Genomic DNA, 16306 nt, shown 5'->3' on the forward strand with positions numbered 1-16306 from the left:
GTGTACTAGTTAAGGTCACATTAACTATCACTAACCGTAAATTAACTAGTATCAGGAAATGTCCAAGTCGTGCTTAACTATCATTAACCATCGTTAATAGATGTTTCATGGACATTGTGTCGAACATTCTAGAGAGTTCCATCACTTGACAGGTGAGTGACAGGACATGAACAATGGTAAAGACCAATTACCCTGATTAACCTTTCTAGTCAGACCACATAAATAAATAAAACCGAGTAGGAAATTGGTTGAGGTGGGGAATTGAACCAGGGTCTCCGGAGTGTGAGACGAGCACGCTAACCACTCCGCCATGCCAGCTCGATGGTTTGTAATGAACAAAGGCGCGTCTAGTGAATACGGTGTCTTCGTTCACTCCCATCTTCCTCCTTTCCCTTAGGGTGAGGTTCAGGCGTCCACCGAGATATGAGAGACATTTACATTTCCTTTCCTCAAAAACCAATTTACAGTCGAGCAAGGCAAGCGGAATGGGTGATGGCGTTCTGTGGACTCCCTGGCAGCGTTGCAAGACGCTGTCGCGTTCCACTCTTAGAGGCGAAGCTTAACGTCTTAACCACACATCAGTGATACAAGCAGCAACAGTGCGCTCAAGGCTTCCACCTCACTGCACTTTAGGTCAACAAAGTGCCCCCTGAATTTTTTTTCATTGCACTACTTCTTCCTGAGGGTAATTGGCCCAATTATTGGAAATGGATGGTTTCACTGTGGTCCTTTGTAGGACCTTTATTTTCCAATGCATTTCCAATATTGGGCCGGTTAGCTGTGCTGCGGGGGGGACGCTGATCAGCTGCACGAGCTCAGTGGTCATGGCGGTCGCCTGGTGAGCACGAAGCCTCTAATAATTCGGGTTGCTGCGCCCGCATTTCGATGCGGGTGAGAATGGTTTTGAGGAAAGGGCGCAGTAACGGTCATTTTTCATTGGACACCCAAACCGCGCCATCCTAAGCAGCACAGGTAATCGGCCCAATATTGGAGATGGAGGGTTTTACTCTGGTCCTTGACAGGGCTGGCCCTGCTTGGGGTGAGGTAAGGAATGAAGGAGGGAATGAACAAAGCCGTCCAGTGGCAGCCTCTTAGAGCGAAAGCTCTACTTCATGACCAGAGCTGCAGAAGCTGGGCCATCGCTGAAGCCTTGAACAAATGAGATATCGTCCTGACTGAGATTAAAACCCGAGGCAGTGCCAACAGATCAGCTTCGTTGGCTACTGCACGAGAGCACTATGCGACCGCTGCCGCCGATCACGCCTCGTGTTAAGCTGAAAACCACACTCGCACTGTGCACTGACATCGTCGTCTTCATCGACTTCCATCTGCGGCGCGAACAGATCATATAAGCTTAACCTCGATCAGAGCTTAACCAGAGTAATATCGTCGCCAGATGTGCCGACGACCCAGCAAAGCAAGCCCATGAGTCAGTCAGGCTAAACACATGCTTTCGCACGTCTATTCGGTTCAGCTACATTAAAGCCCCACCATTCTTTTTTTCGTTTTCCCTCTGCAGCCTTTTGGCTGTTGTTGCAACACCGGTGCCTTTAATCTCCATTCTTCTTGCCTTTCAAAGTCCCATGCTCGATCTCTCTATTACCTTGGCAATAACGGCTGTCGAAGTAAAAAAAAAGAAGAAATGCGTGACGTAATCTTTATTGCGGGTGCAATCCTCACAACCTCTTCTATGCGCGAAATCTTGTGTAAGACCTCTGGTAGAACTGCCTGCATTTAGCTTTTTGACGATTCGTGATTGCTGTCCTTGTTGCTCAGAAACATGCAGCAAATTAGAGTGAAGAAAGGCGCCTTAACTGGCTCACTCTCGGTGGAGACGTGGATCGCGTCGTGGTATGGAGTGAATGAAGGAATAGGAGAGATTAGTTGTATTGCGTTAACTATACAGAGTCAAGAAATATTTGAAAACAAGGCGCTTTTACTGCGTGCAGCAAGCATACTTTAGGCACATTGAGTCCAAAATTGTCGGACCTCTAGAACCCCGAAAAATAAAAAAGTCTGATTTTGTGCCCCCTTCACTGCTGAGAACGTGACAGCAATAACTACGTCCCACCCACTCCGTTTCCTATTTGGGTCACACTCCGAGGTGACATTTTGAATGACCAACAACTCAGTGAGAGCGCTATGTGCAGATTACTCTGGAATAAGTCCCGTAGAACTGTACATCGCTGTAAAGGTGATGTTATTCCAAGGCCAGGCACCCGAGCAATGTTTGAATAACTTCAGATTACTTCCGCCCAGGGCAACTGTCTGACAATGTTCATCCTACGCATAGCCCGTCGGTCTATTCCAGGCTGTGGGTTGAGACGGTGAGTTGACTTTTTCATGGAAGCTATGTTCTTGTGTAGCCGCGATTTTATGTACTTGCATTAACCAGGGCTATGGTATCTCTGGTATACAAAATACGTCTGCGCGACAGGTCTCATGCTCTGGTAGGATGGCACGTGCAGCGCCTCAAGTCATATATGACACAAGATCGGCAGGAGAAGGCACTTAATGCTTCGCATGTGTAACAAGGCACTGTCTTGTACTGCGCATATAATACATCTTGTTACACATGCGAAGCAGTAAGTGCCTTCTCCTGCCAACAAGATGTATTATATGCACAGTACAAGACAGTGCCATGTTCAGCCTTTAAAACAACTGAAAAAGAACTTTAACGATAAATTACGCTTGTGCAAAATTAACGGAAAACGCGCGCAAAGGACGCAGTTTCTGTGAATGTCAAATCTGAAGAACAGCGGTAAGAAAGGTAGTAAATGTGAAGGTCAGTAACAGACACGTGATAAGTATGACGCACCGTGCATCGCGTATTTTGCTGAAGTCAAGAAAGAAAAAAGATTTCCTTTAGAAACAAAACGTTTCTCAAGTGATGGGCTTTGCAGGGATCTTCAGGTGTCCCATATGCTGTCGCTAGAACACCAGCTGCCTTTAATGCTTCGCTGACTTCTTTGATGACGGGCTCACGGCGTTGACACTTCCGGGGTCGCGCTCTATTCACGGAGCGCACACACACGAACAAAACACCCGTCGTCACAAAGAAGAACCCATTGTACGTAAAAAAAAGCGTTATCACTGGCACATTCAAGCACAGTGAAGGCGTGTAGTATTGGAGGCAGAACGAGGCACGATTTTGTCGAAAACTCACTTTTCCGTCTGACAGAAAGAGAGCGTAGGTGCGAACAGACAGCCGCACTCTTGTCTAAAACTTGGGCCAAACCATTGACAACATTACGGGAAGAGCGCGAAGACTGGAAACACTTCAAAGCGTGTCCATGTTACGTGTCTTAATTTATGTTCTCATTAAATAAGAAGAATGGACGCAGTTTTGCACACGGTAGTCCTGTCGTCCGCTTTCACCGCGATCAAAGCTTTCAACCCAAGCGAAGTTCACTTTGTTCATGGGCTGCGATTTTGTACCAGGTCTTTCACCGATATGTACATGCGCACAAGGGCGTAACCTCGATGATCCCATCTGTTCGCTTCAGTGACCCCACGCAGTCTGCATGTCCCGTTGGCGCCCGCACATGACGAGTGTCTAGGCCCGTACAGAACCTTCCAGCAACGCCTCCCTGTCGGCGTCCTCTTGTTCGTCCTTTAATGAAAGCCGAGGACCAACGCCGGCCTTCGACTGGACGACCCCGAAGGCAGTTCGAAGGCACTGGGGCGCCGTGAAGCTCTTCCTCTCGTACAGGTAGATGGCCAGGAGCAAGAGGACGAGCGAGGCGAGGTAGGCGGGCGTGATGCTGAATTTATCCGGGAAGAGCAGGGCCGAGGCGAGCGTGTTGAGCACGCTCGAGGTGGCCGACAGGTGGTACTTGACGATGTTGTCCAGCCGAGCCACCACGAACGCCACGCAGAGCCCGTAGGCGGCGCTGAATACCACGGTGGCGATGAGGAAGCCTCGCACACTGCCCACCAGCTCGCCTGCGAGCATGTGCGCCAAATTATAGGCATGATTGGGTACTATCAGGAACGAATGAATCAGCAAATCAATTCAAATGAATCAAATCAAATGAATGAGAAAAATCAATGAATTACACAGGCAGAGCAGACCGTTGGGGCTAAAAATTAACATGCAGAAAACCAAAGTAATATTCAACAGTATAGGAGGTATTCACTGAGGCCGCGCTACCAGACGGCGCGAGCGTCGTCGCGGCAGGCGCGCCATGTTTGCGGTCGTTTCAGGCCAGCTCGCGCAGGGTCACGGTGCGCCGTGAGGTACCCGGCCTGAACTGTTAGTGATCCGTAACATATTTTTACGTTGTTGAATACGTCAGCGACCACTTATCTTTGTGGAGCGCGTATTGTGCATGAAGTTTGCAGCAGAATTCTTCTGCGCCGTGATATAACCGAGCTGCCTCAACTCGGCAGCAAAACTGGCTGGCTGCGCTGCACGCAAGAACGTACACGACTTGCAGCTTTTAATATCAGTTGATAACTGTCAGCTAGTCATGCAGGGCACATCGTGGATAAAGAGCACGATTAATTACCGGAATTCCAGAACTGCCACCGCAGAAATTGATAATTCAAGCGCCTAGCTGTAGTCCGCGAACTGCTGACGCTTCTCAGACGTACGGTCTTTCAGCAGAAAGGCAAAGCGTCATAGCTGCCTTATTTACCCGACAGAACGGCCAAACAAATACTGCCATGCGCTCGCAGCACAAACGGCAGACACAGCGAGAATGTTTTGCAGTTTTGATTGTAGCTACGTAGCGCTGCTTCGTATGCACAAGACCGTTTTCGCAGCAACGCAGTGTGCAGCCATTCCGCTAGATTCAGTTGTAACACGTCACTTTCAGCAGGTAGAGATGACAAGTTAAGCTACAGCTAAGTGAACAGACCCTTCGAATTGCTCACCTCTTCAAAAACGGCACTTCGGCCGTCGGCACTGCGGACGTCGGCACCCACAGCACGGCTCTTGGACTCACCCGCTTGTCAAGTAAATGCACAGTTGGATTCCCTCTCTTGATCTCGTAGAGGGAAATTTAGTTAATGATGATGGTTGTAGGATTCTTGACGTCTTGAAGATTCGTTTTGCTCAATCACATTGCAAGAGGACACTTTAGGAGAGGTTAACTTTTATAACAATTAAAAGCACAACGGAGGATACAAGCAAGGAGAAAACATATTTACAATTGACTGGCTCGCAGTTCTAGGTGACGAAACCAGCCCTCGGTCCTGCCGAAGCAGCGGGTTTTAAATCCTATGTCCCCGCCCTCGGTGGGAGAATAACCAATCAAGTACTATACAAACATCCACCCAATAACTTATTGGGGAAAGGAAAATACCACCAATCAGCAATTGGGGAAAGAATAACACAGCCAATGAATGATTGGGGAAAGAAGGTAACTCATCGTGACACTGTACACATATGCACACTTTCCACCATCACGATTTCGGATAATTATGCTTTCCCGCTGCGAGCTTCGCGAACACTCGCTTTACCAACGTCCGGTTGCCGCCAAGTTCGAGGAACGCCATTTCAACTCATCTGTTTCTCGTCGTCGCTCCTCATGCCTGCAGCTAGCGTGACAATATGTCAAAGCATGCCGCTGCAGACATGGTACAAAGAGCCACGCACTGTGGCGCGGGTCAGCCTCGCCGTACACACGTGCACACAGGATGCCGCCTAACGACTAAGTGCATGAGGGGAGTTTGACGTCTCCTGCAATCCCCCGCCATTCGGCGCCTCCGTTCTCCCGCTGGGTTCACTGACCCCTTTCTGTGCGGAGGGCCCAAGAAAAGGGACTTAATGGGCATTCCCATAAAGCGACCGGATGCAGCAAACAAAACACGGCACCGCGAACTTCACTCCTCCCAACCAAGAATGTCACACAGACACTTGTTGTCAGTGGGACATTAAAGTTCAGCCACGGTGTCCAACAACAAAAGTACATACGCACGCACACACACGTACAGTCAGGCCGGAATGAAACGCGAACAGAGCATGTCAAGAAAACAAAATATTTTACCTGCCTACTTTCAGCTGAAGTGTACAACTAGCCTGATTCATGTGTCTGGGTAAAGGGCCTACTGAAATGCATAATCGAAAATAGGTTGTAAAGGAATATCTCGCTGCAAAGCAGAAATGTATGACATATGCGTGTTCGCGTTTCATTCCGGCCTGACTGTACGTCGGCTGTCCGGTCAGTCCACCAACACGCACACATGCGCCGGCTGTCCGGTCAGTACACCAGCACGCACACATGCGCGCACACAGCGGATATTTCAACCCGCACACACAAGGCTGGAGACCAATCTGCACATTCCAGAATTCACCATGTCAGATCGTTGCCCCAAACTGGCAGAAATTACTTCTAGCCGCCTACATCTCGAAACAAAACTTGTTTCTTTTGGGCTTTGTCCAGAAGACTGGTCCAAAATTCCGAATTATCCGGGACAACGCCGGTTCTAAAGGCTGCCGCCACCGTCGGAGCAATAGAGTTCACCTGCTCCCCGCGGGCTACGAAGATTGCTGCTGCCCTCGCGTCTGCATTCTCCACTTCTTTCAATTTTACAGTTCGCTCAGGCCTCTCATCGGGCACATCGCATGCAGTTTTGCAACGAGATTCAAGTAGCCCTAGCTCATCGTACAACTGCCCAGAGACGTTCGCTTCAAAGAAAATCGTGCCGTCACGCCTTTTCTGACAACTGCCTTCACCAGCTTGCTGCCGCACTTCTGCGGCAATGAATCACACTGTCTCTCCTCCACGCTGATACCCACAGGGACAGATGCATTATCCCAATCCTGCAGTTCCTTATCAGCTTCGAAAACCATTGCAGTGATCAAATGCGCATTCTTTCCTTCCTCGGCATCAAATGCAGCCTCATCGCTCGTTGTTAGCTCACAATCTGCTGCAAAAACTTTTGCAGCTACCGAATTGGCCTCAAGCTCTACCGGCGTCTCAGATTTGTCTCGAATTTTGAAATGCTCTTCCAAATCAGCTCTCTCATTTTCTTGATGTAGCCGCTCTCTTTCTATCTGGTCTAACAGCGAGTGCGTCTCAGGTGTCCCCAACTTCGCTACACCGTCCGCTACATCTGCTGTCACTGCGCAGAGTGTCAGCTCCGGCTGGCTAACCGATTCATCTTTGGCAGCCAGCTTACCTTCGCCTGCAAAGGGTGTTCCCGTTATGCGCGCCTGCTCTAGCTCTTCGTCGAGCGTTACAGCTGCGCCAGAGTTTGCGCCAACCTGTTCTTGCTCAATGCTGAACTCCTGTTCACAAACAAAACACTCAAGAGCCTCCTGGGTCTCCTCTATCTCGGCTTGCTCTGACAAGCAGCGCTTCAAAGGCGTGACTAACGCCCCTATGCCCTCGGCCATCTCTCCTGGCACGGCACACACGGTTGGGCCCTGCTGCCTAAACGCTGCAGCTTTCACACCTATAGCCATTGGCCCACAGGTCACTCTCAATACGGGAACATGCTGTTCTCGCTTCGATTTCTGACAGTCAATCATTAGATGCCCAAATTCCATGCAGTCAAAACATTGAACTGCTCCCAATAACATCCCTTTATCAGATTTCGTTCCCTGGTTGAATTTAGATTGCATCTGTGCAAGTTTTATCTTTTCTCGTTCAATTTCGAGTTTCAACTTGCCAATTTCAAGCAGCTGTTCTGCCTTCTGCTCAGTCTCCAAACATCGCATCATGCCCTCCCGATCGTACCGCACGGCAGCCATCTCCCTTTTCCGTGCTATCATCTATAGCACGAAAACACTACACCGACATGGTGAATTCGGAGGAAGCAGAAAGGTCTCCTACCTCGCAGGTTGCTTTCCTCTGCCACGGTAGTCACGTCGCCCTGAGTGACGACAGCGGGCTCCTTGATGCGGATGAGTTGAGTTGAGCCCCGGCTCTCACAGAAGCTCGCTGACTTGTCCTGCCTCGTTTGACTTGCTGGTCGCCTGGTTCTTCTCCTGAACCTCAACGCGGACGCCTGGTTCCTTCCGCAGCTCACGGACTAGGCACCTCCACGACACGTCGGTCGCCTGGCTCCTTCAGCTCCTCGCCGACTTGAGCCTCCTACGTCCCGTTGACAATGACCAGCAGTCTCATGAAGCTTTCAACGTCGCTCTATGACGCTGACGTTCCTCCTTTAGGACGTACCGCTCTGCAGCTTGTCCACCGACTTGATCCTCCGCCCCTCCGTCAGATACCTCGAGCAGGAAGACGTAGCAAATCCTGTCGAGACTGCGCCAGTTGGATTCCCTCTCTTGATCTCGTAGAGGGAAATTTAGTTAATGATGATGGTTGTAGGATTCTTGACGTCTTGAAGATTCGTTTTGCTCAATCACATTGCAAGAGGACACTTTAGGAGAGGTTAACTTTTATAACAATTAAAAGCACAACGGAGGATACAAGCAAGGAGAAAACATATTTACAATTGACTGGCTCGCAGTTCTAGGTGACGAAACCAGCCCTCGGTCCTGCCGAAGCAGCGGGTTTTAAATCCTATGTCCCCGCCCTCGGTGGGAGAATAACCAATCAAGTACTATACAAACATCCACCCAATAACTTATTGGGGAAAGGAAAATACCACCAATCAGCAATTGGGGAAAGAATAACACAGCCAATGAATGATTGGGGAAAGAAGGTAACTCATCGTGACACTGTACACATATGCACACTTTCCACCATCACGATTTCGGATAATTATGCTTTCCCGCTGCGAGCTTCGCGAACACTCGCTTTACCAACGGAAGGTTGACACCCAACTGCGCGGGAACGCGGACGTGCTCTGCATGGGCTCCGTGAATCGTCAGTGTTCTTGACCGGAAAACCCCAGTTTAATGCAAAGTGTTCATTGGATGTGTTCCGTGAAGTTACGAGGACCATCTGGACACCAATTTTATCTCTGTGAGTAGAATATTTTTCCACTTACGGGACATTGAAATCTTGAGGCGGCGAGAGCCACGCTACACCTAACGCCGACGTAGCGTCGGCCGTGGCCGAAGCAGGAGACGCATGGGCTTCGCTGGCCCTACCGGGGCTGAGCAGCCTCGACGGCGGCATGGCATCAGCATCGACTGCGGCACATATTACGGCCCCGGTTATTGAAAATAACCCGGGTACGGACCAGCCCCAAGCCATGGAGCTTGCAAGCACCAACAACGCTGGAGCTACGAGGGGACCGCAAGAACAACCAAGAGTCTACCCAGTCAACGAGACCCCGTGGCGAGTGATGAAGGAATTAGTGGAGCGCAGAGCCCAGAAGGATAGGAAAGCTACCGGTCAGGCCAGTACACCTTCGGAGGCAAACAAGACTCCAGTGGGAACGAGCGAGCCACAGCAGCAGAAACCTGGGACGCCGGGACCGAACGCCATGGTCCCGAACGCGCCACCGGCGTCCGCTGCAAACAACCAACTGAAGACACTCCCTGGTAACAGGCGAGATTTCGTACAGCTCCCGAAAGGAGGATACAAAATCGTATTCCGACCGAAGAGCCACAACCTAAGAGTGGGAGATTTCAAGCCCAGCGATTACATACAAGCCCTGGTGAAGGAATGCAACCTGGTATACATCGGCGACATGCTTGTCGCGGTGAAAGCCATCTCAAACATAATAGTCCGGACGCCAGATGGCGCGAAGGCAGAAGCTCTGCAAAAGACGAGGAAGTTGTGCCTCGGAGACAAACAATTCGAGTTCAATGCATACTGCTCCACGGCGGAGGGAACTGTCCGGGGTGTGGTGCATGGAGTGATGGCCGGCACCACGCAAGAAGTCCTAATGAACCACATCCAAGTAGCAACGCCGGGAATTCGTGCAGTCTACGCAAGAATGCTCGGGAAGTCAGAGTCAGCGCTCATCGCGTTCGACGGACCGAGGTTGCCCAAGACAGTCGCAGTGATGGGAGGACTGTACAGAGTTTACCCTTACCAACCTACGAAGCAGGTGTGCTTCAGATGCCACCTGCAGGGGCACCGATCAGACGTCTGCCCGGAACCAGAACCCATTCCGCAGTGTCTTAGATGCAAACGTGCCAACGTCGACGGACACGAGTGTGGGGAGCCCAAGTGTGAGTGGTGCGGCGAAGCTCACGCCACGGGCGATATAGGATGTAAGAGACGTCTCAAGCGGAAAGGCCAGCAGAACCAGCAAGGCAAGAAAAAAGAAAGCAGTTACCACGGTGGCCACAGGCCGCGGTGGTTCGACAGCGAAGAAGCCGAAACGAAAGAAAAGAACGGATCTTCGAGATCTGCGTCTCGGAACAGGCGCGGCGGCAGCAGAAGCCGAACGCCGTTCTTCAAAGAGGGAGACTTTCCGGGGTTAGCAGACGCGAGAACCACCGACCACGGTGGCGACAACGCCTGGGTTCGAGGGAATGGTCATGGCGCTTCCGCATCTAAACAGAAGACCAAGCAGTCCAAGAAGGTGAGTCAGTCTGGGAGCGAGTCTCCAGTCTATCCCACTGCTCTAGACTATTCGATACAGGCTAGATTTGAAGCTCTAGAAAAAACAAACAGGGAACTTAGAGAGGAAAATGAACGACTAAAAAGGAGGCTCTCGTTTATAGAACAGCGACAACAAAGAGAAGAAAATGATACAAACCGAGGAAAAGTACACGGAGTACAATCGCCCACGACGAAAACAAGCACGCAGGGGCCAGCAGCCGTACAACCGCAAGTAAGGGAAGAAATAGATGCTACTATACCACTACACCAAATACAGGAGCAACAGAAAACAGTCTTGACGACGCTGGAACAAATCATGAGCAGACTGAACGCGACCGATCAGAGATTGGCAGAACTGTTCAGGAGACAAAACAAGAGAGCACCGGAACAGGTCGACCTAAACGAAAGCGCGAAGATCTTCGCGGCGCAGCAGTAGTGTCACATCATGGCTAACGCAGAAGAAAAATTTACAATATGGCAATGGAACTGTAGAGGATTTAGAAAAAAAACCGATTTCAACATACATGTAATGCAGCATAAACACCCTCCTACTGTAATAGCGCTGCAAGAAACTAACACTTCGCCGAAGATAGTCGGCTACGACACCATAGTAGATGAAAGATTTAAAAAAGTGGCCATTTTATGTCAGAAGGGGGTCACTACGCACAAGCACACGACACCAGAAGAAGATATAGAACACCTTTTAATAGAGGTAATACCTAAGAAGCGCGGGGAGAAGAGCCTATTCGTACTTAACATATATTCACCACCGCGCAAGAAGAGACATGACTTCAGAGAAATCATTAGAGCGGTGATCGGCCTGGTAAAACAAAACCACCTTGTGATTGTGGGAGATTTCAATGCTCCGCACAAAGAGTGGGGCTACAAGATGAATACAAAGAAAGGAAAAACCATCCTAGATGGAGTGGACACGCACGGGCTGGAAATCGTTACCGATAGCAGATACCCTACTAGGGTCGGAAACAGCGTTTCAAGAGACACTAGCCCTGATTTGACCATCATAGGAAATATCCTAGACTACGAATGGTCTAACACCGGGGAGCAGTTCGGAAGTGACCACTACGTAATTCAAACTCAAATTAAACTTACAAGGTTCAGCACAATCCAGAGAAAGACAAAAATCACAGATTGGAAAAAATTCCGTGAACAGTTGGAGAATGAAGCCGGAAGAACTGCGATAACGGACATCGAAAAGTGGACCAAACGACTACGGGAGGTCCACAGAGACAATACTACGGAGCTAGAGGTCACCGATGAATTTCCACGTGCGGATAAACGATTGCTACATCTTTGGGAGGCTCGTAGGGGGCTGACGAAAAGATGGAAGAAACAAAAACATAACAGGAAATTGAGACTCAGAATAGCTCAAATCAATAAGGAGATAGAAGACCACACTGCAAACTTACTTAGAGATAATTGGCACCAAATTTGCAATGAACTAAACGGCAACTTGGGTAGCGCTAAAACATGGGCGCTGCTCAGGCACCTCATAGACCCGACAAAATCGAAAAGAGAAAACAGCAAAACGATAGAACGTATCACGCACAATTTTCAGGGAACGGACGCCCAGATTACAGATTTTCTTTGGTCCAGGTACGTCGGAAGCACGCAGGTGCCACCCTGCACCATGGTATATTCAGGGACAAGGAACTCGAAGCTGGATGAACCGATAAAAGACTACGAGGTATACGCGGCTGCCAGGTCATTCACAAGGAACACAACACCGGGAAAAGATCAAGTAACAAATGCAATGATCAGAAACCTCAGTGATGACCAAATCGAAAGCCTGACTGGACTAATCAACGAGCACTGGGAAAGGGGCACGGTCCCGGCGGAGTGGAAACACGCTGAGATTATCGTGATACCTAAACCAGGGAAAACACCCAGTTTGGAGAACCTTAGGCCCATTTCCCTAACTTCATGCCTCGGTAAACTATATGAGAAAGTGGTCAAGACTAGACTGAGCATTTACATGGAGGACAACGGTCTGTTTCCGGATACCATGTTCGGGTTCAGAACGGGGCTCTCCACGCAAGACGTGATGCTCCAGTTAAGAGACACGGTACTAAAACAAATATCGGGCACTCGAGAAGGCGTAATCTTGGCCGTAGACCTCAAGGGGGCCTTCGACAACATCGGCCACAATGCCATTCTCACAGAACTCTCGGCAACAAACTGTGGGGAGAGGATCTTCGCATACGTAAAGGCCTTCCTGTCTAACAGAACAGCAACGATCGGCATCAACAACATAAGGTCAGAAAAGAAGACGACGCCAAACAGAGGGACGCCACAAGGATCCATCATCTCACCTCTGCTCTTTAACATAGCAATGATTGGATTAACTAGGAGACTGAAAAACATCAAAGATGTCGAACATTCAGTTTATGCGGACGACATCACAGTGTGGACGACAAAAGGATCGACGGGAAACAAGCAAGAAATATTGCAAAGAGCGGCGGATGAGATCGGTCAATTTGCTTTCTTTAGCGGTATGCAGTGCTCCCCAGAAAAATCAGAATTTATTAGACTTCACAAAAATAAAGAGGACAGGGGAACGATAGAATTAGAGATAGATGGACAACCCGTAAGGAGGACAAATAAGCTTCGCATCTTGGGAATGTGGCTGCAGGAGAAAGGCAAACGGGACCATACCATCCAGCTCTTGGAACACTCCACGAAACAGATATGCAGGATGTTAAGCCGGATTACGAACAAGAGAAAAGGGGTGAAGGAGCGAGATGCGTTACGGATCACTTCTGCGCTCATCATACCGAGGATGACGTACGCGCTTCCGTACCTACAACCTAACAAAAGGGAAAAGAACAAAATGGAAACATGCATCAGAAGGGCGTATAAGCAAGCTTTAGGCGTCATGACCTGCGCCTCGACAGAGAAGCTGATGAACATGGGGGTGTACGGCACGTATGAGGAGCACAGCGAAACCATGCTCAGATTTCAAATGGAAAGACTTAAAAGAACAGCCGCTGGCCGCGCACTACTGGTCAAGCTAGGATACCCGGCAGAAGACGAGGGCGAAGACAAGACAGACATTGACAGCCAAATTAGGAGCACTTTCTTGGTTAAACCAGTGCCCAGAAACATGGACCCCAAGAACCACGAAGGAAGACGGGCGGCGAGATCATTGGAGTTGGACAGGTTCCTAAAGAAAAAACAGATGGTTCTGTATGTTGACGCGTCCAAGTACAGAACGAAGGAAAACGCTAGGGCGGTAGCAGTAGTGAACGCCAATGGGAATATAGTTACTGGTGCATCAGTGCGCACAAGGACAACACAAGCAGCGGAAGAGATCGCCATAGCTCTAGCCCTGACTGAAGCCAATCGGCAGGGACTGAGTTACTGGATAGCGACGGATTCTCAGGCTGCAGCAAGGGCATACAGAGATGGAAGGATCGGCCGAAAAGCCGCGAGTATCCTCTTCGAACAAAAACAACACAGACATGGATCAAACAACACAAGCATTCAACACACCATCATTTGGGTCCCTGACACTGGGGTTGAGGGAAATCTCATGGCAGACACCGTTGTCCGAGGGTTCACGAACCGGAGGGCGGGTTTGCCGGTCGAACCCTTCAGCACGCCAGAATCTTACGGGGAGGCAATGAAGGCGTTGTTGGGAGCGCGCAAGAAGTACTCGGCTCCGGCGGATATCCTCGACAGAGAGCAGGCCACCACGCTCAGACGACTACAAACAGACACCTACCCAAGCAGAGCCATGTATCACAAAATGTGGCCGAACAGATACGCGAAAGAGTGCGTGTGGTGTGGGGGCTACGCCACAACGTACCACGCCACCTGGGGCTGTGACAAAAGCCCTTTACTACCAAAGGTAAATAGCCCTAGTCTAGAGCAGTGGGAGGCCCTCCTGGCTGACTCCGACCCGAGCACACAGCTTATGCTGGTGACGAGGGCCAAGGCAGCGGCGGAGGCCAACGGGATCCTGGACTAGGGAATACCGACCACTGAAGCTCCACATCTATCTATCCCCATCCCCCTACTCCCTAACTCTTCCTTTTGAAAAAAAAAAAATAAATGTTTTCACTACTACTACTACTACCAACGTCCGGTTGCCGCCAAGTTCGAGGAACGCCATTTCAACTCATCTGTTTCTCGTCGTCGCTCCTCATGCCTGCAGCTAGCGTGACAAGATGTCAAAGCATGCCGCTGCAGACATGGTACAAAGAGCCACGCACTGTGGCGCGGGTCAGCCTCGCCGTACACACGTGCACACAGGATGCCGCCTAACGACTAAGTCCATGAGGGGAGTTTGACGTCTCCTGTAATCCCCCGCCATTCGGCGCCTCCGTTCTCCCGCTGGGTTCACTGACCCCTTTCTGTGCGGAGGGCCCAAGAAAAGGGACTTAATGGGCATTCCCATAAAGCGACCGGATGCAGCAAACAAAACACGGCACCGCGAACTTCACTTGCACCCTCTCATAGGTTTATATCCTTTAATTCCTTGGCCTTCCAGCAAACTTAAGCCGTGCACAAGGTGGGCCTCGATACCGGTGAATTCAACGCGCGGCAGCAGTCTTGTATACGTCGCACACCATGCCGGTGCCTCCGCATTCCTACGGGGGGTCGACCTTTTCACAAAGTAGAACCTTCTGAGCGTGCCCGCTCTTTTCTGCTTCGCACAGTTCACGGAATATTCACTCAGTCACGCGGCGGCACGGGTCGGACAGAAATTACGTGCGGCGAGACGCGAAATACACTCACATTTCACCCATCACCAGCTATTCAAACGCTGCGGCTGGCTGCGGCGGCCGCGCGCGCGACCACCAACATGGCGAATGCCGCGCCGGCCGCTAGCGCCCCTTGCGGATGACGTCATGTGAATACCTCCTATAGCCAGAGAGCAGCAGTTCGCAACTGGTGGCGCGGTGCTAGAAGTAGCAAGAGAATATGTCTAGGGCAGGTAGTGGCCGCAGATCCGCATCATGTGAGGGAAATAACTAGATGAATGCGAATGGGGTGGAGCGCATAAGGCAGGTTCTCTCAGATCATGAATGGCAGTTCCAATATCCCTGAAGAGAAAAGTACACAACAGCTGTATCTTCCGGTACTCACCTATGGGGCAGAAACGTGGAGGCTAACAAAGAGGGTTTTAAGTTAAGGGCAACGCAGCGAGCTATGGAAAGAAAAATGATAGGTGTAACTTTAAGAGTTCGGAAGCGGGCGGAGTGGGTGAGGGAAAAAAACGCGGGTTAACGACATCCTAGTCGAAATCAAGAGGAAGAAGTGGGCTTGGGCAGGGCATGTAATGCGAAGGCAGGATAACCGCTGGTCCTTAAGGGTAAATGAGTGGATACCAAGAGAAGGCAAGCGTAGCAGGAGGCGGCAGAAAGTTAGGTGGGCGGATGAGATTGAGAAATTTGCGGGAGTACGGTGGCCGCAACTGGCGAAGGACAGGGTTAACTGGAGACATGGGAGAGGCCTTTGCCCTGCAGTGGGTGTAGCCAGGCTGATGATGATGATTATGAACAGGACAACTAAGGTGGCACAAAAACGGCAACTTATTAATTCCTGGAGAAGAAATACAAGCGAAGTTAACACTTCTGAAGAAGAGTTAATCTGAGCCAGTATCAAGCTTCGTATTTCGCTGACCATGGCTCAGTTGTCTTGTTCGCGTTTCATTTCTTGCTGACTGCACTCGCGTGGAGACCACCTGGACCACGCACGGAAAAGACTCACGAGAGACCAGGTCCGACAAACGCAGTCTTAACTTCGCATTACCTTTATCCTTCCACCTTCTTTTCAAGTGCCACAGTTCTAACCGTACGCCATTCATCTCTCCCCAACCCCCGCGGAATACTCGGTAAGGCACAGTTGCCTGCCATAAATATGTGAAT

At 50.2% G+C, this 16306-nt stretch overlaps 1 protein-coding gene across 2 annotated transcripts in view; it reads right to left on the bottom strand.

Moving 5' to 3' along the window:
- Positions 1–3296: 3296 nt before the first annotated feature.
- Positions 3297–16306, bottom strand: part of LOC149336694 (CMP-sialic acid transporter-like) — a 150968-nt gene continuing 137958 nt past the window's right edge. For both annotated transcript variants that reach the window (XM_089553048.1, XM_089553049.1), the window contains exon 6: positions 3297–3945. In XM_089553048.1, coding sequence (XP_089409174.1) covers positions 3557–3945 — 389 coding nt within the window. In that variant the 3' untranslated portion in view covers positions 3297–3556. The remainder of the gene's footprint in view (positions 3946–16306) is intronic.

This window comes from Amblyomma mixtum, chromosome 7 (genome assembly GCF_055824585.1).
Source record: "Amblyomma mixtum isolate Tamu chromosome 7, ASM5582458v1, whole genome shotgun sequence".
In the NCBI taxonomy this organism is placed as follows: domain Eukaryota; kingdom Metazoa; phylum Arthropoda; class Arachnida; order Ixodida; family Ixodidae; genus Amblyomma; species Amblyomma mixtum.